Source organism: Vanessa tameamea, chromosome 11, assembly GCF_037043105.1.
Source record: "Vanessa tameamea isolate UH-Manoa-2023 chromosome 11, ilVanTame1 primary haplotype, whole genome shotgun sequence".
NCBI classification, from domain to species: domain Eukaryota; kingdom Metazoa; phylum Arthropoda; class Insecta; order Lepidoptera; family Nymphalidae; genus Vanessa; species Vanessa tameamea.
Genome location: NC_087319.1, coordinates 4,452,822 through 4,480,265, shown reverse-complemented (window position 1 = coordinate 4,480,265; position 27,444 = coordinate 4,452,822). Strand labels below are relative to the sequence as shown.

Here is a 27,444-nt window from a genome sequence, read left to right as displayed (position 1 = left end):
ACATGCCGAGGTGGTTACAGGATCTTTTAGGTATTCCGGTGTAATATGGTCTAAGCTGCTAGCAGTGTTCTCAATAAGTGGAATTAGAAATATAGATATGGCATATAACGCTTTTTGTGCAGAGATTCCAAGGTTTTATCAGTTAATGATTTCATTATAGTTATAGATATTTTCCTAAAATTACTTTCTCGTTATAATATATATGAAAGGAAGGTACAATAATTAAAAGACAATATCTAATATATTTTTTATTACAAAATTAACATAGTGAACAAAAACAATATATTTTAATATCCCTTTTAAATAAGGGCTCAAATTATTTTAAAGGGATATAATATACACCAATATTCTTTTAACAACTCAAATGATAAAAATTCAGAAGGTGATATTATTAGAGAAGCCATTAATTATTTCCCATAACATTATAAGAATTAAATTTTCCTATTATTAACGACAACTTTGTACAAGAAACAAGATATGTATTTACAGTTCAATTATTATTGCTATTTACATTAAAATAGTTTTCGTTGGCATTATAACCTTAAACTATTAACTAATTTAATTTTTTTACTTGAATAATTTCATAAATCTTCAACTTTTCTACTGTGCTATGCACGACCTGCACTTATTTGTATGTACACTTACAGTATACGATATCATACAATATAATGGAGTAAGTATAATAATATGTTATGGTAAATACTACGATTGAAGTTAGTATTGAAAAACATTTATACTATACAAGAACTTCTACTAATTCAACTATGCTATAGACGGTTCACATCATACATTAAATTTACAGAATCGTTAATTTTCATAAATATTATTCACAACTCACTACATTTGTAGAACAATTATAAATTTTCGAAACTTTCGAAACGTTTGAGCAAGTCAGCGGCTTTAATGAGTACAAGCTTAAATCTACTTCTACCACAAACAGTTTGGCACGATTGCTGGTTAAGTTTTTGAATCCTCAAGGCTTGAAACAAAGTAGTTTTTTGAAGGCTCTTCTAAAGTCCATATTGAATATTGTATATATAAGTGGATTTAATGCCGAATTTATATAACCAAGCCATGTCACAAAGTTTATGAATTTATTGGATAAACAGCAGCTTGCACAGAATGGTATAACAAGATACAAGACAAAGAAAGGTAACCAACATACGACAAATACTCCCATTATAATTCCTAATGTACGAGCCGCTCGACGCTCTCGTGTAAGTGAAATACGCTGTTTTTCTTCTATAAATTGGTAAACAGTATTCTGTTGATTAGGTCTTGATCTTTTCGGAACCTTTGCTATAGTAGTTTCAATAACCTCAACTTCGTCTTCGTGTGTTTCTTTAGAGTTACTTTCAGAAGACGTATTACGATTTTCAATATTATCCGCCATATCTGTGACAGAATTGTCATTCGATAAAATAGGTATAATTAACTTATTTTGTGATTTATCATCTTTGCTCCAATATCGTTTCCTTTGTTTCTTTTTTGGGGTTGCCTTTTTTGGTTTCTTCTTCTTCTCACTGTCTGATACAAGACGTGTGACTCCTTGGTGTTCGTTATGGTTCGCCTCCGAGCTTACCGAATCTTGGTCATTATGATCGGATTCTTTCGAAGCAAATCTATTTTGCCCACTTGATATAGTGCTAATTTTTGTAGCTTTAGCACGATCTCTCAACCTTTTCTTAGTTGCTAAATATATTTCAAAGTAAACTACGGTCATTATAACTAATGGTATATAAAAAGATCCAGATGAAGAGAAAATTACAAATCCAGGTTGTGAAGTTAACCGACATGGCGTATCTGGCTCAAATACTTCTGGCCAATCGTTCCACCCAAGAAGTGGTGGAGAGCTAATAATTAGTGAAAATATCCAAACTACTCCAATCATTACAAGCACCCGTTCCAGTGTTCTCTTTTGTGCGTAGTTTATTGGATCAGTTATTGCCCAGTATCTGTCAAGAGCTATTGCGCAAAGGTTTAGTATGGACGATGTGCAACACATTATATCGCATGTTAGCCACATTTTACACATATATATTCCAAACACCCATTGTCCGAGAATCGAGTAAGCTACATTGAGTGGAAGGACTAAAATTGCTACTGTTAAATCCGCTACAGCGAGTGATACTATAAAGAAGTTTTGGACTATTCTAAGAGGTTTATACGTGAACACACTTAATATTACTAAGATATTACCAACAATAGTCGAGATAATAATAAGGGTCAGTACTATGGCTGTACAAATGGCCTCCCATTCTGGCACGGCCAGAGTTATTCCTAAGCTACTTGGATATTTAGGGTCATCTGCGACGGCACACACGTCTTTATCAACGTCTATTACGTCGTAAGATTGCGAGTAATTTATCGAAGTTAAGTTAGCGTAGGCATGCGTGTAAGTTTGGCCCATTTTGCTGTTTTTTTGGCTTCATTTCACGTAGCATTGTTCCCTTTGCTCGGAAAGATGTTCCGAATACTTTCTGAGAGCATATGGCTGAAATATGTTTTCATTTGATCCGGAAATTTAATTTCTTTGAGGTGTACTATGTTATACAGCATTTTTCTGTAACAAAATAAATAAACGTATTATATTTTAAGCAAAGAAATGAAGTTTTTTGCTTAAGTACTTTTTGTTCAAAAGGAAATTTACCCGCTGCTCGAAGCTTTTTTTTGGACTTGCCACTTACATAACCGGTTCATTGTATGCGAAGACTCAATCTGTAACAAAAGAATTATTTTTTTAATATGAATATAAGTTGTATTTATATAAAAGGTAAGTAAATATTATAAGAGCAATTAATTCACTGTACGTATGAAAAAATGTTTCACATTTTTTCACTTCACCCTTCACCCCATGCTGCTCCAATTTGGCTTGGATGATGGTATAGAAATTTATTGTATTTTATATCTTAATATTATTAGTTCAACTTAATTAATTAATCAATTATTATTTTAACCATATAACCCATACTTTATCAACAGGTTCTATAATAATAGAACCTATTATAACAATATACTATATATATATATATATAAATACTTAATTTTTTGCTTAAGTCTCCATAGCAAATGATATTCGCATATCACTAAGATATTTGCAAGTTCAACCTTATCTACCCAATCGTGTGTTGTTGTGATACTTATTTCTATTACAACCGTTACTCCTAAATTGAAAGGAAAATTGGTATATCAACGGGTATTACTAAAGTGCTTTATTATATACCGGGTCTTATATTTTTAATGGGTATGGGTATTTATACTTTGTAATGTTTTCGTTTTGTTAGTCATACTTCGATGTTCAAGCAGTGGTAATCCAAGGCCATGCCCAAGTTATATGTGCGTTTGGATTATTTTTTATGAAGATTTGTCACGTTTTTATTTTCTCTAATGGGTAGGTTGACTGGTAAATGGGCCACCTGATGATAAATGATCACCAACGCCCATAGACATTGGCGCTATCAGAAATGTTAACCATCCGTTCCTTCACCAATGCGCCATCAACCTTGGGAACTAATATGTTATGTCCCTTGTCTCACTCACCCTTCAAACTGGAACACAACAATACCAAGTGTTGCTTCTTGGCGGCTGAATATCTGATGAGTGGCTGGTACCTACCCAGACGGGCTTGCCAAAGTCCTACCACTAAGTAAAATTTTGGTTAGCAATCCCTTCATAAATAAACATGTCAATATGGAGTAAACTAATTTTAAATAACATTATTGTTATTAATGATCTGATCATGTTTTTTAGTGAATAATGAAATGATAAGGTTTGAAAATGTACAAGATATCTCAGATAAAGTGCCACATAACCGCTATACCGCACACGTACCGAGTTAAAAACGGACACAATACGAATAAATGTAATTTATTTTCATTAATCGTGCAGACCGTTCTTGATAAAAGGAGGTTTCAATCAAAATAAAAATATAATTTATTCATGATTCTACCGAGAAGAACCGGCAAAAAACTCAGTAGTTACTCTTAATCTTTCATATACAAAGTGTATGTCTGTAAATACAATGACAAATGACATATATGTCTGTAAATACAATTAAAATTATATAATCCTGTAACGATAACAAGTATTAGATCCATGCTCCATTTTATATATGTATAATGGATTTTTTTAACAAATTATTTTAATTTGTTAATCAACAAAGTTAAAAATATGTGAGTCATTATTAATTTTATTATAGAAACGAATACCTTGTCGCAAATTTGACGTTATAAGCTTATCCTTTTTTAATAAAGTGATCAATGTTATTATAAATATACCTAACATTGCTGTTAAAGACATCCCGAATCCCGTCTTTAGCTCTTTTTTTTTTAAATTAAAACAGATTCAATATCTAAAGCGACATGCCATAAGAAATCATACTATGAAAATGACCAAAATATACTAGACGACGGGTTTCGTAATCGTATTTGAATATTTACTTTTTCCTTCGAAGTTTATAACCATTTTCAAGGAAGAATAACCCATTGTGCTGAATATATTAGATTCACAAAAATATTTTCACTCGGTTTTCCTTCATTCTCATAATCCGATGGCAGTAAATCGGACACAATCAAAAAGAGTTCAGGCGCAGCCATTAGGCTAATCAGAACCTCATTCAATTATTAATATACAACAAATTTAATGGTAGTCATGTTTAAATGTATGTATACCAAATTGTCATTACTTATCAAAAGAGTACGTGTGTGTGTGTGTGTGTTTTAGATTAATTTTGTGAGAGACCATCGATCAAACTGATCATCTATTGGCTAGTGATCACGACTTTGAATGACAGTTACTTCAAGAAGTCACTTACAGCATTTATAATATATATTCTGTAATTAATATCTTACTTTCTTTAGGAAATAAATTAAATAATAAATAAAATAAATAAGGGGTTGCTCGTCAGTTATTATAGGCATAAAGAAGTTCAAGCTTGCTTCATACCAATATTGATCAAATACGGTTCAGTGGTTTGACCGTGAAAGAGCAACAGATAGACAGACAGAGCCACTTTTGCATTTTTAATATTAGTATAGATTGTAATAAAAAAAGCGCGTATTAAAAATATATATTTGCCTTTATCCCGAAAGTGTAAAGCCAATTAAATTTAAAATACGTTATACAATACCATTAGCGAGATTTTTTTTAGGTAAAGATTGCTTTAAAGGTAAAAAATAGTAAACAGATGATTTCAAAATGAAATGTTCCTATGAATACTTAAACAAAAGAGCACAATAAAAAAAACCCAAAGAAATAAATCCGAAGATAGTTATTCTTAAACAGGGATGTAATTTTCTAGAAATAATGCACAACGCTAAACTACTTCAAAAAATGAACGTCCTAAGGAAGGTTCACCCAACTAATTAATGATAGCTGCAGTTACTTCAAGTTTCTAGAATTTATTAGTGCAACAAAATTACAATTTTAAATGGGAAAATTGTTAGGTTTATGGCGTTCAACGGTCCAACATTTCAGTTTCGAAGAGTTCAGAACTTTCAAATTGCTTGAATATTTTAAAAAATTTGCAAAAATTACTTGCATCTGATTGATAAACAATTCAATCTAACGAACATAACAGCTATGCCTACTTCTTCTTGATACTTTCTTGAGTATCAGATTAGTATTTGTTCCAATATATTTTTGATAACATACGCAATACCTTTTCTGATAGGGAAAAGATTTTGATGAATATATTTTCAATAAGATATTTATGAACACAGGTATTGTGTAAATTTGAACCAAACAAAATATATCGAGAAAATATTTAACTAACAATGTGTTAACGTTTCAAACTTTTCTTTCTTGAAATAAAAAAAATGGTCTAGATCTTCAAATTGTATTTATTACAGCACGAGTCACTATCGATACTTTTTAAATTAAAATATTCTTCTGCTACGTGAATTCGTTTTCTTAAGTGAGTCTCCGTGGAATAGTAAATTTAATTACTTACGAGAACTAAAGCTTCTGAACCTATGCAATTCTATGAAACCATTTGTCTGCACGTTGCAGCGAAACCATTAGTGGCAGTAATTTAATTACGAAACTGTCAAAAATATAACTCAAGCGTGTCGCTTAAAATAAAGATGGAATTATTTCGCAGCGAAAATTAGTCTCATCAGAAATTGACAGTATTTCTTTCATTTATTACAAGTTTATTTAACGTATTAATAACCTTTTTCCCGTCCTCTGAAACTTTGCGTAATTTATCTTCACTATCATAAACGACCTTGTACTCCTGTATCAGGATTAAATAGGCCTCATGAGTCCTCGTAGTTTGCGAACGATTCGAGGTTATCATTGTTATAAAAGTTTATATTTTTTTACAATAATGTAAGCGTTGAAAGCAAATTTAATAATAGAAGTAATATTTATCTTGAATTTGCTTTGAGAATACTAGCCAAAAATATTTGTTTTTTTTTATGGCTTTACATAAAAAAATATATGAATTTAAATAATATACAAGCTGTACTCGCGGTCCGCGTGGAATTCAGCTTATCACGAAAATCCTTAATTTTTTTAAAGGTTTTTTCTTAGGTTTATTTATAATACTAATGCATATTTCAATTTAAGGTTTTAGAAATGGATATGAACTCAAGTATGCGTGTGAGTTCTACTTTTTCGGCGAAATTAAAAATTCATCCAGTCATCTCTTAGTAGTTTCACCTCGGAATTCGAGATACCCATCTATAAACTTGTATAAACTATTATTTAGTTTAACTATGTACATCCTTAAACTTGTCTAAAATCCTACATACTAAAAAAAACATTTATAGTTATATATTTTTCAATCTAATATTAATGTGTTCTTATGTTGATCGCCTGTTGTCCTTAAATGAGAGGATCATTTCTTTTACATAGTTTGGGACCCAACTTCACTGCTAAATCGATGCAGTTAATGCAATCGAGATAGTTCGACTGCTTCTTAATTGCTGAAGTAGCTAGAAAATTTGTAGATTCTGACAGTTTGTCCATATTTCCGAGTAAAATTAAAAGAACATCAGTATCAAAATGTTGGGTCCCTTATTATTACCCGCTATACTCAATTCGGATCTCTCTGTCACACATTTCCACTCGCGTTAAAAGTTAATCTTTAAAATTCGCAAAACTCGATTAGGACCAAGTTTTTTGCAGGCAACCCTATATCAACGTGTTCGCAATAAAACATACGCTTATATTGATATAAAAAAAATCTATTATCAAGCAAGTGAGGGTGGGTAACTGGCATCGACATACCCACTTATATCTGACAACCGAGTAGTTTGTCCAGGCAAAGAATAGGCAACTCAACGGCTGCACTTTCTATACGTTTGATACTTTAAGTCAAGGTAAGAATTTTCTTATTATCTTGATGTTGCAACATTTAATTCAAAACTATTTTTTTTTACCCATTCTTGACATATTTTCTTATATACTAAATTTGTTATAAAATATGTTTCATTCTATTATCAGCTCGGTGATGGTCGTTTAAGATTCGGATCTTGTACTATTACACCATTTTTCATAACGTGCCACAAACAGTATAGCTTCAAGTTGTAAATTATTTGGAAGCAGCGTGAGTTTAGTGTGGAGACTGTTGGACTGGGCTGAATTCTTTTTGTATTATATTTTCTATTAATTATTTTGGTATCTTGATAAAGTTTGGCAACGCCGTATGGGGTCCTACTAAATTCGATCCCGTCATACTATTCCGTATTTTGTTGCCTTTTTCAACGGCCAACTTTCCCATTTGTATTTGATTCCCAAACTTTCCCCCTATAAGGGTGAATCAAAAGAAAGTAACATATGTCCGTCCTTGGGGTTCAAGCTTGCTTGCGTATCATATTTACAAGCACTATCGAAAATGTTTTCGAGAGACCAATATAATAAATTCGACGAACATTATACAGATTAGATGATATTTAATAAAATTTAGTCTATATTTATAATTCTCTAATAAACGACGATTAAATCAATCATCAGCACAAGAAAATAAGGAAGATGAGGAGAATGGACTTACAATGTTATTTCAACGTTTTCTGCAAAGTAATGTTTGCAACAATTAATCACATTGGAGAATAATTAGTGAACGTAGCCAACTGTAGAATGAATAACAATATAAATTCGATACAAATCTTATACTTTTTTGGGTATATTTTAGTATAAGCTGTTATTTCTGAACAGTCTGGACAATATTAATTATCATGTGCCGACCTTTTTATTACGACTAATATTTAACATAATCGTATATTATGGACGTCGTGTAAAAGACTGTGTCGTTAAATGAAGTTTTGTCTTCTTCTTTCAAATGTAAAATTGGAGATGACAGACAAGGAAATATATATGTGTGTAATGTACATGTAATTTACTAGTAAATCTAAATTAATATTATTGGATAGTAGTGAGAAGCTTTAGAATGTTTGGAATTAATATCAGGTCAGGGTATTTTCTTTTCCGAACCGGTGGTAGTGTTTCATTTGACCATCAATAAGTAAGTGTAATGCTTCTATATTGAATAAAGGAATTTAAGTTTGAATAATTTTACATTAAACGTTTGTTTGAAAAGATCATATAATGGATATAAAACATTACCCTACATATATACCGGAGTAGTCATCAGAAGCATTACCCAATATAGCAAACGTAGAAAAAAACTATTGGACTCAGTCAATGCAAATAAATAAACATCAGTCCAATTGTTAGGATCAGATCAAATATATATATTTATTAAATTTAATAATAATAATTCGATTTTAGCTGGTACACATAATAACTTAACGTATAGTATAGTAACAGTCCGTAAATATTTATTATAATAATGATATTATTATAATATATAAATAACACAAAATAATAATAAATATAATATAATAATAAAACAAAAAGTTTAATTATTAATTAGCTTATTCTTAATTTTAAGTTTCTAGTTGTAATTTTTTTTCACTTTTTATCTTAATAATAATTGTATTGAAATATTTTTTGCTTAATAGTCCATGCTGTGGTCTCCTATAATTGAAGGAGCACACAATTTGTAATCTTTATATAGTTTTATTTTAAGAATATGTATTTAGTGTGTATCTTTTGTTGGAGACTCATAAATTTAATAAATAAATAAATATCTAAGTCCGACAGAATTAAGTTTCCTCAGAATTTGTTGCGTCAAGAACGAAATGAATTATAAACACAAGTACATGAAATCTTAATGTTGCCGAGTAGCCGAGAGCCGAGAAGGCTCTTACAGCGTTTAAAGCCAACATAAAATGACGTCAATTTTGTTGTCAGCGTTTTAGGAATAAATTCGCGACTGATGGATAGCTAGACAAGCTAATTTCTACATGGATATAAATATTTATATTAAGTAGTGGGTCACCCGCGAAACTTTGCGTTTATTCATTCGACAGGCTTTATTTTGATTTAATTTCATTGTAAGCTGATGACGTCTTGTCGCGCGTTTTACTTTATTTGTTTTTTTTATACAGACACAATGCCACTCTCTACACGGCCAGTAACATTTTTCCGCTCTTTAAAATTAATTTATTGTTAAATCGTAACTATTTAGTTAATTGCAATCAAGAATCATCTTTATATAGTTTCTGTACATCTACGGCTGAAGTTCTTCAAAATAAGACCATAACCGATCTTCTACGTGAAGCTATCGTCCCTTAATCGCTGGAACAAAAATCGGTTACGTAATTACGCTATTAATATATAAGATAAAATATTCAAAACTTCAACTAAGAGGGTGCTGATAAATATTCAATGAGTCAGTATAACAATGGAATTTATGAAAAGCAACTTGAAAAACAAAAATAAATTAAAAAGGTCGTATCTGTTTAAACAAAAATATAGCATTATCAATGAAAAGAGGTTGTCAAAATAAATTAAAATGCAAATTATTTTCCATCACTAATCCCTCCGTTTGGAATTCTGATGTAAATATAGTTTACGGAAGGCACTCTTCACTGTAGTTTAATTGAGATGTTCAGAATGTCAAGAATTAACATATTGAATATTCAACTCATCAATATGCCCAATTTCTTGCTATTAATAGATTATATTTAATTAAGATCTCTAGCTTGTTTTGTTTTTAATACAATTCGGGTGCAAAGTTAATTCAAACGATTGAGTCTTAACAACTTATAAGTTCGAGTTTATACTCATAAGTTGCTCTCAACTGTTGTTATAATAATTTTATCTTCAAAGTTATAATATTAATAATAAAACCTTAAGTGTTTTTTTTAAGTTTTGTTTATCTATTCGACCATATAACTTATGGTTATTGGTGTATTATGTATGTTAATAGATCTTAGTTTTTTATGTGTTTGTTTGTGTGTGTGTGAATTTATACCCACCGTGAATGTAATATCTTGAAGGTAACATATAACTTTCAATTAATTCATGTTATACATTTTATTTCTCCTGATTTTAATACTTTGTATTTAAATTAGTAAAACCCAAATTAAATTACGTCAAATTCGCTTTATTAGACTGTTTTCGTAGTCTCATTAAAGCCGCATAGTAATTTCTGTTTTGTTTAATAAAACCTCGATGTTAGGTAAGGTATGATCAACTTCTAATTGGATTCCTAAGATGAGCCAACATAACATCATAAAATCTTAAGTGAGTTCGGTACCTAAAGCTTATCGTCCACAGATTACTAATTTAGAAGTCAATTATCTCACTTTCAGTTAGATAAGCCTAAAGTAAATCCTAACTAAGTCAAGTAGAAACTCAAGAGTATTAGAGGCCGAGGCAAAATTCATTAGTAATGCCTTAGTTATTAGTGTAGGTTCGACGAATACCTCATTATTATTTCAATTTATATTAGAACGGCTGCTGACGTCTAGCGAGATAGGTGACGTACATATATGCCATACCCTTATTATTAGGGTTTCGTACCCAAAAGGTAAAACTGGATTAAGACTCCGATGTTCGTCCGTCAGTCTGTCTGTCTGTCACCAGGCTGTATCACATGAACCGTGATAGTTAGACAGTTGAAATTTTCACATATAATGTATTTTTATATATATTACCGCTATAACGACAAATATTAAAAAACAGAATAAAATTAATATATTTAAGAGGCTCAAATATAACAAACTTGATTTTTTTGCCGTTTTTATAGATAATGAGATGGGATCCTTCGTGCACGAGTATGACTCGCACTTGGTCGGTTTTTTATTTCGTAATATCATACACTTAACTGACTCGTTTGGGTTTTAGACCGAGACGGGCCAATTAAACTTTATTGTATTTTCCGTCGAATAATTTTCAGTGGCAGCCCAGAATCCGGAAGTGTGTTATCACCCGTGTCCCGAAATTTACGTAAAAAGGTTGAAAAATCTGTGGGACTGCGGCTAAGCTCTTTCCGATCGTGTCGTGACAGTGAGGGAGTACAGTGTCATCTATGTTTGCGCAAATACTTATGTACGATTATACAGGATTATTGGTAATTCGACGTATTCCCGTTAGGAGGTGATAGGAGTGACTATTTGCGATAATTTTACCCCCCATATGCATGACGCAAAAGTGAACCATTTTTGAGCTATCAGGTTTTTAGATTTTTTCAAAATAAGTCAAAAATGCAACTTCAAAAATTTATTTAAAAAATAGTATCAATTAAAATCTATTTTTTTCTTTTGATTTATAAAAACGATTAAACACTGGTTATTTGTCAATATGAAAATAGTAATTATCCGTCTCAATTTAAAAATGCGAGACGGAAAAAGATATTACTTCAATATTTTTTTGACTTTTTTTTCCACAAAAATGCTTTAAAAATATAAAAAGATCCTTATAAAACTTGTCCTACAGATTATTTTAAAAACATAACTGTTTTCTTATCATTCCAAAAATGTATAACAACTTGGAACTTATTTCAAAGCAATCAAAATAAAATGACCACAAAGGACGCTGGTGGAAATTCGTATTCGAACATGAACGGATTCGGACTAAAGGTCGCCCTGTAAAATTCCCACAAAATTAATTAAAAACAATACTCAATGTAAATAAAACTAAAATACAAATTAAAAATAAAATTTAGACTTAGAAACAGTTCAATAGCTAAGTTATAAGTAAGACGTTTTGTAATTTAGCCTAATTAAAATTCTTGCACGAAGTGACTTCCCGTAAAAGCCTACTTGAGTAAAGTATATTTTGATTTGATTTCATTTGATTGAGGCCCGTCCTTACAAATACACCTAGGCGTTACATATTTCCAAGTCGTCTAAAATTAGGAAAACAGCTGAGATCATAATTTGACATTAAATTAATTCTTAGGAAATTTTAGCTGTGTATTTTAAATTGCTTAAACCTGAAAAGTAGCATGTATTGTACGAGATAAGTAACTTTACTTAGCTTTAATTTGAAAAGTGTATTATTTTCTTACAAAATAATTCTACCAAGTTCTATTAAAGGAATCATTATATAATAATAGACTCGATATGAATCTTTTTGGCAAAGAACTCAGAAAAAGGTATTGTAAAAGAAAACATTAAACGTCAATATGCGGGGTCAGACTTCGGACTCGCTTGGGGCAAGCTTAGTATCATCACGATATAAAATAAGATGAAGATTATATATTTATTTCTCAGTTAAAAACATAAGGATAGAAAGTATTAAAGAATAAAATTATATAAAAATAACATAGCCACATACTTAAAAAATAAAGAAAACGTAAATCTTCGGATCGACACAAATACTTATAAAGATATTTTAAAAAAACATATTTAATATTAACATTTGAATGTATCTTATGCGTCAGAACTGTTATGGATTGCAAAGTTTTCGCGTAAATAACTGCAGTATTAATGACAAGACCAATTGTTCTTGTTGTTTCTCGCTGAATTTAAGTAGTATATTTACTTTACGACCTTTTGTAAAGACGTATTTTTGTGTATGTTTTGTGAATCTATGAGGATTAGGAGATATACTTATTTTTTTTTGTATATGATTTTATCGTCATTGTTTAATATTAATTCTCATTTATTTTCTGTGACATATCATAATGCCATTATATTTAAAAAAAAACTTTCTACCAAAATCATCTTTCAAGTACACCCATAATCGATTCGCCAACTCTAATACAAATTATTAATTTTAATTGTTTTCATACATTAGATTGATAAATACAAATAGGCTCTGACAGACTGATGGAAAAACACAATGTTAATCGATGAATTAAATGAGATTTAAGGAAAACCGATCCCAGCTAAGAAAATCATTTCCTGGTTTAAAACTAATGAATACTTATTGATCTACATTCAACATTTTCATTCATTTAGGAAAATAAATAAATTGAATTTATATTAAATATTAAGCGAATTTAAAGCTACAGGCATAACAATCCTTTTTTTTAGTTTTAAGGACAATGGCAAAGAGAGCTTTTGTTTCAACTCGACGAAACGTTTTAATTTGTTAAAGTAAAGTTTACTTTTAATTATATCGTCGACGCTAATTCATTTGTTTGAATATGGCGTGTACTTTATTTTTCACCCAAAATAAATATTTAAATAGCATGCTTGCAAATAGCACGTTCAGACTTGAGCAAAACCTTGGTATATTGGTATATGTCCGTAGCACGAAAATATATGTGATGTGTGATTTAGTATGTGTCTACCTTAGTGTCCTGGTTTCATATGGGTAAAATAGAGGTTTTGCCTCGAGATATCATAATACAATCACTATCGCTCCCAGTGATCTCTCCGCCATTACTTATTTAATATACATCAAACCGCGGACCCCTGGGGATTTATTCTCACATATTCTAAAAAAATATTGATCTAAATATCGTAGTCAAGAAGTTTTTATTGTTATTATTTTTTTGTTGCACAAAATTGTAACCATAAAATTAATCTATTTTTTTTTTTACAAAATGGAATAACTTTCAGTTACTTTGACAAATAAATCTAAATAAAACTAGCGTTTGCATTTATTATTTCTCAAAAAATATTTACTAATATACATCTAAAATCATTGCATTCGCAAATATCTATATGTTCTCTATGTTTTCAAATGTGCGATACGGTGTTTCGGATTATCCATAACAGTCTAGCCAATGTTCGCCTGGAAATCGCTTAGCCCGACTATTTTTCCTCTGCCTACATTGACATAGTAATATCTTTAAAACATTACTTAACAGAATCGTCCTATGTAGCTTACATTTGCCCATAAACTATAACCTATCCTAATGTGAACGTTTTAAATAAATCGGGTCAATCAATTTCAAGACTACCTCTTATATAGAAAGCGACCTCTGTAAATACTAGTGTTATTCCATGATATGAAAAGATGTTTGATTCATACACAGAATGAGTACTTTTTGTCACATTGATTGACATTTATAATCTGCAATCCTTGGAGTTACATCAAGAAGTCAACGACCCTAAAACCTTTTCTCAATGTATAGAGTGTAAAATTTTTAAATAGCAGCTGTTTACTACAGAGCTTATTTTGATAAGCATAATTCTGTTACTCTCACTACTACTGTACTAGATAAAAGTACTTAAATATAAATGCTTGAAGATATATTTAAACTCAAAAGGACTAGCACAACTTATAAAATCACCTGAAACTGTTGAGTGTATTATATACATAAATATTAAAAATTTCGACACAAAGATATATAACAGTATTTAAAACGGGATATTTACCATGTTTTTTATTTTTATTTGGTGGAGCTCGAATGTCTTGTTCACGAGACTCGTCTCGTCTCGACGAGAAAATAAAAAACATGGTAAACATGCCGTTTTAAATACTGTTAGTAATAAAAATAACCATGTTCATTTAAAATCTTACAAAGATATATAACATACAGAAACACCACAATGAAAATTATATCAAAAAGAAATAATATTTTTTATATTTGAAGTGTGACCATGATAAGGAGAGCTTCGGCGCTATTTGAGTTAGACTTGATACATGTACACATAGGCAGAGTCCTGGTTACCATACTTAATGAGACATTATGAGTAATTTTTTCCTCGAAATTCTTATCGACCATTTATTTTATTTATTAATTAATTTATTTATTTGTAATATAATTAATCATTTATAAAATCAATAGACAAATTGTTTTCGAAGAACTTATTTTAAATAATAAAATTTTGAATATTTAACAAACAAAGTCAGAATTTATTTCGGCAAACTTGAATTACTTCTATTTTGTTGACAGTCTGATTTTATTTGATTTAGTAATGTTATAAAATAGACCACAATTATTTTCGCGAACGCATCGTATCATGTCGTCGACATATCGGGCAACTTGTTAGCCGACTGCTGGATTTCTGTATCTCGTTACCTATAGTGCCAGCGTAGCTCTAATCCACTTATCTTCCCAATTACCAATTATAACGACATATTTGGCCGAGACTAGTATATAGAAGGGATGTTATGGAACTTCGTTGCCGTGGTCGAAACTCTCGGATATTCGAAACAAAAATCCATCCGTAACCGTAACCGAAACCGATAGAAAATGTTTATTATAATTTTGTTTTAGCATAATGTTTATTTACTTGCACGTTATGTGTATATACATATACATATATATATGTATATATATGTGTATATACATATATATATGTATATATATGTGTATATACATATATATATGTATATATATGTGTATATACATATATATATGTATATACATATAACGGACAAGTAAATAAACATTATATACATAATAATAAATCATAGCCTACAAATAAAGTCAAATTCATATATTGTAATTTTTCATTTTTTATTTCTTATTTATTTAATATCCGTAAATGAAAGTGTCCGAAACAATCGGATAATCAAAAATAATTTTGTTTCCATAACCGTACCTGAAACCGGTAAAATATTATTCTTATATGCGTATACTTTACAGATCAGAAATTACACATCCATAACATCCCTGATGTATGGTTGCGATCCTCTTCCGAATCTCACGCTGAGCCAGTAAAATTTGTTATTTTTATGTGAAAGACTTAAAAATATCAGTGATCTGGAGTTTCGTAGTCAGCATGTTAGATTCCTGTACATTGAAAAGTATGTAAAAAAGTACGTACGTTTCCTAGGACTTAGTATGTGTATGTACTTACCTAGGACTTAGTATGTGTATGTACATACTAAGTTATATAAAAGTGAGGATATCGAAGTTGTATTTGTGCCTGTGTTTGCTCATACATTCTCGCACATAATCTGTCATAATTGAATTTAATTTATATAAAACATCTTAAAGCCAACAATTGAATAAAAACACAATATTTTTTACTGAAAAATATATCTAGTACTTTTGATTTTTCCAATGACAACATTCATAATCAGATTATTGAAGATTAAATAATAAATATATATATTTAATTAAAGGGAAAAAATAAAAACCATAAGTTTTAAATCACACTGAATGTGGATACATCATTATATGCTGTAATGGAGTCTGTCCCGTGAGTATTATCACACACAAATACCTATTAAAATTACCGATTCTCGTGTAATCTAATACGTAAAGAAGAACATTCGTTTGTTTAATTTATATCGTGTTGCCTTTACTCTGCAAATACGTTCAACATGTTTTATACAAATGAATGTAATTTGATAAAGCTAAAGTATATTCACTTACTCCGTTAAATGTTACATAAGTTATATAATAAAACAGTATATAGATATAATTTGAGAGTCGATGTGGCCTAGTAGCTAGAAAATAAAAATCTTAACAGAGCTGCGGGTTCAAACCCCAAGCAAGTATCGAATTATCATGTGCCTAATTTATATATGTAACTCGTCTCATGCTCATGCATGATAATCGACTACCTGTTGCGACGTCATAGATAAGCTCACAGCACGTACAATTGAGAAGTGAAGGCAAAGGCCCAGCAGTGGGATACAAAGAGGTTACTTTTTATATCTTACTATTATAAGCGATTTATTATATTTATTCAGTTATTTTAACAGTAATATTTGAATAAGAACAAGCTATTATAGAGAAAAACAAACCATCATTAAGTCGTCTGTTTGTACCGCAATAACACAAGTATTCGTAGTATGAGAAAGACGTCACAAGATTTTATGTCTAACCACGGAAACCTCACATTCGTGGCCAATTATTTTCAAACAGTTTTCCTCAAACAAAGACTTAAGTAGTCTCGTGAGAAACATTTTAACGCCTGTGTAATGAAGAAAAAATGACATATTATTTTTTCAAATATGTATCCCATTTTTTTCTGGTTTTTGTCACAAATTGTCACGCTTTGATGACCCGACACTCATAAACTCGTGAGAAAAATTTATGTTTTGGCAAAGTAGACTTTGATGGTCTGATACTGATTTTATTGTCAAATAACTTTAGAACTTTATTTAAATATCATGGGGCAAAGTCATTAATTTTACCAATTCGAGGTCAAAATGAGAAGCTAATATATAATAATAGATAATACCAGAAAGTATTATATTAATAAAACTGAAGTAATTATATGTGATAATTGTAATTGATTCTTTGATTGTACCTTAACATTATTAAAATAATCTCAAATCAAATTGCAAAATGTAACTTATTTATATTCACTTATATAAACATACATATTTAATATAAGAATGACACAGCTTAAAACGTAAATATATCTATTATACTATTTTTATAAAATAAAAAAGTTTTTAAGTAAATCACATTTATTTGTGAAGCATTTATACTAAGTGGATGAATAGCGAATGAATTCGGCTTTTACAAGACATCTAATACGTAATACATCATTTCACCTTGTGTAGTTTTCTCTTTCAGTAATTCTTGTAGAGCTTTTAGTTGAATATTGCGTAAAAGTATTGCTGGGAAAAAGAAAACACGAGTATTGCGGTCACTCGAGGTTAGCAAGCCATTCTTATAACTTGAACTAAGTTAAAAGTAAATGGCGTTTTAAATAACTAAATACAGTTTTGATAAAATCTTTTTAGTATACTAGTAACGTATATTATGCTTACGACATTCTCAAATTGGTGAATCGTGAACAAGCTGGTTAACTATCAGACTGACATCGACTACCGTCTATATCAGTTTAGAAATCCCGAAATCGACTAATATCAAACGACAACAAACCAAGAAATAAAATTGACAAACCAAAACTGCAATCCAAAAATTTTGATTATGATGCTGCCTGTTTTTGATTCATTGGAAAAACGCTTATGCGAAATGTAGACTAATACCTAAGCACTCACCGGTACCGAGTGCATCAGAATACCCACAACGAAAACAGTCCCTACGTTTTTTTTCAAGGGGCGCCTTGGGATCGCTTGCAAATACAACCGTAACGATTATGACATATCCTTTATTTTTAAACATTTTTTTTCAAATGTAATAAATCCAAAAGACGACATTTTATGGATGGTTATTAAAATACAAAGTCTGGATAGCAAATAGCAAAAGAAAAATTCAGAATAAAATTATTCATGCAGATTTAAGTACGAAATGAATATTTAATATAATATAAAATGCTCGTTTGATCAAAAAATGTTATTTTTATCAAAGTATTCCACACAATTTTTGTACTAATGTCATGTAAATTGGCTGAAAAGCAAGGCAAAACTTTGGCACGTAAAAAGCTGTTTTACCAAGGATTTTAACCCGTAATTTTCAGTCAAGACACGTGGGTTAATCATTCTACTGGTACATTAAAGTATACTGTTTTTTGATAGTAAAAAATATATAACATGTAATATTCTTATCACTTATACTAAGTCCCGAATGATAAAAATATACTACATTACCAGCGCGTGAGTGGCTTAAGTGCTCTCTTCAAGTAAAATACAATCTCAGTACAAATATAAATAAGTATACAATATACAAACTATTCACGAGACTTTGAATAAATAAAATTGAAATGAAAGGAATCGAAATCGGATGTATAGGTAAAAGTAGAAATGTGAAAATTTAACATTTTGAATGTTAATATAGAAAAAACACATAAAATTGAAAGAAATATACAAAAAAACGGTTTGATATAAAACTAATTTAATTTCTAGAACCCAAAAAATCAGCTGAGTTATCAATCTTGTAATTCGCACTACAGACTTCGTTTTTTTTGTTCCTTTTTAAAAAAAATCGTTTAGTTTTAATTTTACGTGTTTTTGTCGTATACCTAGTATAAAATTCTCCTTATTCTCAGTATTTTCCCAGAATTTTCTCACTAAAGGTCCTGGACCTTTACTCCAGAATTTCAGACACATTTGCCATGTAAAGCGATCTCCATCTAATCTTATTATACCTTTTTGGGTGAATTAACGGAATAATAGATTGGTACATTTTTTCTCCTGAATTATTCAATGAATTTGTAATAGTACGAAATGTAGATGTTCTAGACAAGGAAAAAACTAGGGTCCGATTTTATAGTCCATACTCTTAATCCAGATAAATGTTCGGTCATAAAACCTGCTTAGACCGACACCTAACCTTATAACTTTTGTAAGCTGAACAAGGGAACTACAATAAAAATATTTTTTTGTTCTTTCTTACATTAAAATCTAAGATTTAAAGATTATTTACTTTTATGTAATCTATTTATATTTTTTCCCGTGGGAGAGTAACCGCATCAGGCTATGCAGCTTTGAAAAAATCTTATAAGAAACTGGGAAAATCTAATTCCGTTAAGAAAACTTGGTTTAAATACGTTTTAAAATAACTTTATAAACCGACAGAGTTGAAAGGTTTTTGTAAAAGCAAAAATTGTAGTTAACATAATGCAAGCCATTATTTGAACCTAATAGTAGCCATTTGCCTTATCTTTATTGTTGGTTCTCGTGGTTGGTCAAATAGGCTTACATTTTATGCGCCGATGGAACAAAACAAATCTGAGCCTGAATTGTTCTACAATATTGTTTTTTTTTTTAATACAGTTAGCTGGAACCACCTGAAGACCGTCACCTATAGAGATTGGCGTTGTTGGAAATATAAGCAACTCCATAAATCGCCAAATATTCCGAGCTTAGTCTCTCGTGCTTGTAATTACGCTAGTTCGCTCACTCTTCAACCCGTAAATAACAATACTAAAATAAGCCTTCATTGATGTTTTAACTTAACCTGAATAACAATATATTTAAAGTTCAAAATGCAGATAAGAAACTAATATGAGCTTAAAAAAGAAAAACAACTTCTTTTTTCGTCTTGGCACTTGGTTATTCTTCCCTCGTAACAGATTGTCTTTCGACAAAGGCAACAGGCGTAAAGACTTCCATTTAATTCTGTCTTTGCCTATGCGTATCCACTCTGGATCTGCTACTTTCTTGAAGTCAACTTCCCCATCGCTTTATTTATATGCATAGTATTGCGAATTTATGTTAATATCTATAAGATGTATGTTTAAAACTGGATTGCTGAATGAGTGCATAGTAGGAATTGTCAGAACTAAGTAGCGCAAAGAAATTCGATATTACAGAATTGTAGTTCTCAAAACAATATCAAAGCTGGGCATATCATGAACGAATAAGATTTTTTTTTTACTTATATGTACTTAGAACAAATTTTGACGTATGATTTTTACGCAACGGAATATCACTAAGATTCTTTTTCGTGAGGAAAATCTGAGCAATTTTATTACTTCGGAAAATGAAGACATTGAAGGCTACTTTGCCTTAATATTTTTGTCTTATGAAATATTTTGTATCAGGTATACAAAGGTATAAGAAATTTGACGTCTTTTATATATCTTTGAATGTTATTAATAAATGTAGGAAAATTGAAAGGCAGTGACAACGAAACATTCAACATGACATCAAAGTCAGGTTCTAGTGATCTTATAGCATCCTTATAATGTTGACATCGTTTACTAGATGTGATGGATATATATAATATTTCGTGTGTAAATAAAAAAAATATTTGAAAAAATAAGCGTCAATAGTGCAACGGTTTACGGGTCATCTTGCGATGTAAAAAGTCACAGGTTCGTTTCTGACCCCTCGGGCTATTGGCGTCCCCAATCCTGGCACAAGCTTAAAAACAGTTTAATTGGAGGGGTAAATAGGAATATTAATTAATCCTTAAAATGAGGTACTGATAAACTATTCGAAAAAAAAAATGTTTTAATCTTTTGGATACTTGGAACAATTCTAGTTTATTAACTTTCATAGTTATCTGTTGTTGACGCAAATAATGAAGCGAAAACCACGAAATCTCGTTTTAAAAACTTTTCCGAAATACAGTTTCTAATTTCCAACATCGTTATTTTTCATATCCAGACGAAAATTTTGGCGATGAAAGCGGACATGCTGAATAAATATTTAAATGAAGTACTGCATCGAATCAAACTAAATATTTTTTTATTTCCTGTCTGAGGTCTAACATATTTCACCACTATAAACTATTGTATAAAATATTTGACATGTTACTAACATAACCTAAAAAAAGTATAATATTTGAACTCATATATAATTTTGGTTGAAAGAGGTCACTAAGCAACAAACTCTTTATTGAGAAATATTATTTGAATCAAAACAAAGCAAATCAAAATCCTTTATTCAATATAGAATCATTACACTTATTTATTGATAGTCAAGTTAAAAATCTAACAATGGTTCGGAAAAAAAATACCAGACCTAAGAAGAACCGGCGAAAGAAACTCAACCTCAACTCAACTCAACCTTAATTTTTTGTCAGTTTCTAATTGTTTACAAATAGTACAGAGAAATAGCCACAAGGCAAACATTCCTTTAATATTCCTATAATTAAAATTACAGGTGCAGTATTTTGTTTTTTTTTTAATATTAAAAATAATAAATAATAAATTAATCGCTGGGCGTAAATTAAAATATACATAGGTAGTTTAATTTCCGCTCAATATAAATAAGTATATTCGCAATTAACATATTATTTATTTTCAATTAAAATACAGCAAAATCAATTAATTTACCTACTTACAGTCATTATATATAAACGATAAGTGAACACGTGTAACATTAATTGTGCCCAATTAAGGCCGCCTGGAGCTGGAGCAACGTGCTAGGTCATGCTAGGATTTATTGTAATTCCTTCCTGAATTTATTACTGTATACGAAAATTTACCCATTAGTATCACAATGCAATGACAACTGTAATAGATCTATTTAAAAAATATATATCTTTATTATCTGATTAATAAATTATGTTTAATAAAAAATAAATTACATTTTAAAAAAAGAGTTCCGCTGAGTTTCTTTCTCAGGTCCGAGGTGTTAAATTCCGAACCGATGGTAGATTTTTGACTATCAATAAGCAAGTGTAAAACTTCTATATTGAATAAATATTTTGACTTAGAATAATATTCTTCATTATCCTTACTTAAGCAAATGTATAGTTATATTAACTATAATACGATTGAATAAATGGAATGTTATATATTAATAAATACTAAATATATACTCAAATCAGATGAAAGTGCAATTCTGTAAAAAATCACTTCGTATCTCACTCGTGAAATGTTGACAACTAGAGTGAGTCCATGGTGTTTCGCAATTTTTAAACAAGCTCGTTTTATGCGATGTGTTTCGAGTTTCTTATTACAGAATAGCCCTACTGGTCTCCGCCGTAGTCCAACGTCTGATCAAATTTAGCAGTATTAGTAATTCCTGGAAAACGAGTACTGCTGGTATATTAAATTGTACATATGGATATATATGTGGAATCCATAGCTTTTTTGTATGAAACACAGTTCGTATTGTAGGTTGCATCCTATGCTGTTGCAATACCGGTAATAAATCAACCTTGAAATCATCATCTGGCAATAAGTTTTTGAAGCACATGCAGAAGATTTATTGCAATATATGTTTGAACCGAAACGTATAATTTCAATTGATTTATGCCTAATGTTTATACGATTATAACATAGGTTGGAAGTTACGGGCTATTGTTTAATATGAGAACTGTATATAATATACTTAGTTCGAAATGGTGGTAATTGTAATCGTGCTATTTCACGCTGTTAATGGCGTTCAACCATATGTAATGTGTACAAGAGGGGCACTATTATTATATGTATAATTTTGTATTATATTAAATATTCATCGACACATAAGTATGGTTAGAGGGAGTGGTGTCCAAACGCGGACAGACAGTATAGTCAGGGCGAATAAAAACTAGTCGCCCTCGCCATACCGGCCCGCAAGATGCCTTTTCACGCCTCGTTTGAAGGAACCCAACTTATAAGAGGAGGGGAACACGTGTGTCCATGTATATATATCAACGATATACGGCTTGTATTTCGTATTGAGATGTAAAGGTTAGATACTCTGATTGCTTTTTTATTTAACTTGCCATTCAAAAATACATTCATAGATCCCTAGGTATGTAAATCTTCTGGCTGAGTAAGCTTATGTTTCAGTCCTCTCACGGTTAAGAGAGTAAATGGAGATTAAATGGAAATGCAATTTTTAGCGGACACTTTTGAATTAAAATTCATTAACATTAACTATCCAACGCACTACTGATAACTCAGCTACTAAAATGTTAGAAGACCGCCTCTATCGATACCAGGCTAGCTGAAAACCCGAGAGATTTTCTAATTATATAAGCAACATTGTTGTATGCCTTAAAAAAACTTATTAATACTATTAAAGTTTCTTTCTTATAATTCATTTTGTACTGTGTAGTGAAATGATATTACTTTCTTTAGTATCCATGCATTAATTTGATAAACATTTTTCGAGTAATTCACATTGGAGCTACTTGATAATCCATCTAATTGTAATGATTGATCATTCATCATCAACGTTTCAAGCATTTGCTCAGCAATAAAATTTTATTGTAAATGTGATCTTAAGATATATATCTTATATAATCCTTTATATAATTTTCTTTTTTGTAAACAAATTTGAACAAAAGTCAAAAAGAAAATATTTTTCATCAACGTTCATCATGATTTATAAAACTGTAATTAATTTATATTTATTAATTGAATGTGACGCAACGTCTAATTAGAACAAAATTTGCTTAATTTGTTTTAAATTTAAGCTCCTTAATTATTGAACGAGCAGAAATTTGATTAATCCATCAACCAGCGACATAAGTTTCAAAGGTCATTAAAATTAAATTTTAAAAGATTTGTACCAGTAATTTATTCTAGTCGCCGCCAACGGCTTCGCTTGTGTTTTAGGGTCTCGTCAAAAGTTTGGCATAAAAAAGTATCATTGGATGAAAAAGTATCAAGCTTGTTACATATCAAATTCCATCAAATGCGGTTCATTGGTTGAGTTACTTTCGCATTTACAATATTAGTATAGATTGTTTTAAGATTGTTTATCTATCATATTAATTTCACATATTCATTTGAAATCTAACTATATATTTACTACTAGCTGTGCCCGCGACTTCGTCCGCGTGAAATAGTGAGTTCGGGTAGCATTTTAAATTATTTCGGCTTATTATTTTTAGAATAAGATACATACGTATAAATAATTAATTAGGCTTTTAGCAGGCGCCCGTCTATGATGCAGTGGATATCCGTTATCATCGTGAACAGTCCCTTTAATGAGCTTGCGAGGATATTTTTTAAATATAAGTTTTATGCTTCTAGTTCTGAAAATGACAATACTTTCATACAACATTTCATCCCCCTTTTCAATCCTTTACAATACGTTTTTCAATTAAAAAGTGGCTCTAGACTATCTGTGTACCAAATTTCATTTAAATTGGTTCAGTAGTTTTGGCGTGGAAGCGAGACAGACAGACAGACAGACAGATTTACTTTTGCATTTATAATATTATAATAAGTATAGATTACAAAGAACTTATATGCATTAAATGCAAGTATATTTCTTGTGAAAAGGAACACTGACTATATAATTAAATAAATATATTTTATTATTAAAACTGCAAATTTTTTTTATGATCACCATCTGATCGTAAATAATCACCACCGCTCATAAATATTAGCCCTGTAAGAGATTAATCATTGCTTCAAATAGCCAATGGAATTCCAACCATTGGATTTATATAATTTAATATATTGGATTACACCATGAGCATATAACACCGGAACATAATTTTATTACTGTTTGGCGTAAGAATATCTGATGAGTGGATGGTACCTAACCAGTCGGCCCGCACAAAGCCCCTTCCACCAAATATTACTATTATTTTGTTAAAATATTGAGTCATTGTAAGATTACTTGATTTTAATCACTAGCTAAAGAAACATTACAAAAATTAATGGTATTATGAACTATCATATTTTCCTTTTCAGCCTCCAGGTTCATTGTACTTTTATTTTAAGTTTCACGGCTTAATCAAAGCTGTCATATCTAATTTTGTATTGTATATTCATGCAGGGCCTTGATTTAATTGCTAACTCAACTGAACCGTCATAGATTGATTAGACAACATGACTATCGATCTGATCCCGCTGCATTCGCACTCAGGATGTGTGTGAAATAAAACATGTTCATTATAGTGTATAAACTCGTTTTTGATTTGGAATTATTGTGTGCCTTTAGAAACTTTTTTTGCGATTTTAGTATTTATAAAACTTCGAATAATTAAAGCGATATAGACATTTTCGCGTATATAATAAATTATAATATATTAAAATGATACTTTTATATTTCCTAAAACTTACTAATAAATTCAATTCCAATTTTAGTTCTTACATTAAAAATAATAATTGTAGAGTGAATTTATATTTCTGGGTATTTCTTTAAGTGTTTTTTTTTTTCTAAGTAAGTTTACAAATACGTGACGACCGTCGTAATATATCACTGTCATGTGCTGATTTCGAAATGAAAGAAACGCAACTTAGGAAAAAGATGTATTTTCACACTAAAGCCATATAAAAACACAGTACAGCTACTGGTGCCAAGAAATAAGTAAAGTTTAAAAGATTTTATATTGGAGATTCGCCTTATCCTAAGAAAACATTTCTGATAACAGGGCGTGGCTAAATTCTATGGCTACAAATAAAGTTATTCTGGGCTATATAGCCTTGAATTGGTTTCATAGAAGATATCGAGTTTCAACTGTTAAGATATTCTTACTATTCAATTTTCTTCAAGATGAAAAGTATAAAATAAGAGCAAAAGAGGCCGGAATTAGAGTACATTGGCTTTATAACGGTGTATGTAAATAAAAGAAAACTGAAACGAGATGAACAATGAGGTTATTTTTTCTAATTACCCCCCCCCCCCTGGAGGGGTTAAATTTTATAAATTTCGCGTGGATAAAATAACATGTAAAACTTCAATAAACATTGATATCAAAAATTCACAATTATCGAGAAAACTATTAAATCGATCTATACATAGAATTTTGCTGATACAACGTATGTAACACAATGTACGAAAATATTTTAACCATGTTAGTTTTTCAGTTTTTCATTTAGCTTCTATAATCTATATAATGGAAGACAAATTTCATAATGTGACAAGGTTGCATTGTACGGTTTAGTAAAATACCTGAAATACATCGTATCCAACTTTAGCAACGAGGATTTGGAAATACTCTTTAGTACAAAATACGAAGCCAAAATCTTTATTCAATAGTGGAGTATTACCCTTGTTCATTGACTGTCGGATATTTACTACGGGCTCGTAAAGAAATACCGCAATCCTTACAAAAAGCGACAAAATAATCTCAGGTAGTTTTTCTTTCTTACAATTTTTGTTTACGATTATATTATTTATTTGAAAAGGCCTTGAGGTGACTATTTCATTTCTAGGATTTGAATATACATACATTATTGTATTAGTATTAAAAAAACGCTCTTAAACAAATTTATACACTTTAAAACGTTTCAACGTTTCCTATGACTGTAGAAAAAGAATGTCATAATAAAAATCAATCAAAATGTACTTTATTCAATTACGCTTTGACAAACACTTTTGTATCGTCATTTTCCAGAACTATATTAAAAACCTAGCTACCTCCGGTTACGAATATAGATTCTACCGAGAAGAACCAGCAAAAAAACTAAGTAGTAATGAAAACCCTATGTATTGAAAGTATAAGAAAAGAAGGATAAGCTTATAACGCCAAATTTCCGATTCCGCAAAGTCAATAAATCCTTCTTAGGGCAAGGTATTCGTTTCTATTTTTAAATTTTGCCGATAAATAAAGATAAATCGTAAAAAAACATTAATAAGCAAGGCATATTATTCAAAAAATGATTATAATATGGATAACGTGGAGCTAATACATTTTGACATTCAGACAGGATATATTATATAAATATATTTGTATTTAACGGACATAACTTTATATTTCAAGTGTTGGAAAAGAGTTAGGTACTACTGAGTTTCTTGTTTATTCCAAGTTGGTAGTAATTTAACGTTTATATACAATTCTATAAAATAACTCAAGAGTGCTTGTAAAAGCCTACTTAAACAGAGTATATTCTGATTTTGATTGGCTAACAATAACGTTTTATGAAAGAGTTTATGATTGTGCTTGTATTTATAGGACTTACGTCATTAATTCAACAAAAAAATTGACGTTTTAAAATTATTTATTTAAAATTAATGAATCGATCTTTAGTAATATGA

At 30.2% G+C, this 27,444-nt stretch overlaps 1 protein-coding gene across 1 annotated transcript in view; it reads right to left on the bottom strand.

Annotated features, from left to right (window-relative positions):
• Positions 1-235: 235 nt before the first annotated feature.
• LOC113400890 (octopamine receptor) overlaps positions 236-27,444 on the bottom strand; it is a 57,416-nt gene continuing 30,207 nt past the window's right edge. The window contains exons 2-3 of the mRNA XM_064216273.1: positions 2,651-2,718; positions 236-2,563 (exon numbers count right to left, since the gene is read on the bottom strand). Coding sequence (XP_064072343.1) covers positions 974-2,410 — 1,437 coding nt within the window. The 5' untranslated portion in view covers positions 2,411-2,563; positions 2,651-2,718 and the 3' untranslated portion in view covers positions 236-973. The remainder of the gene's footprint in view (positions 2,564-2,650; positions 2,719-27,444) is intronic.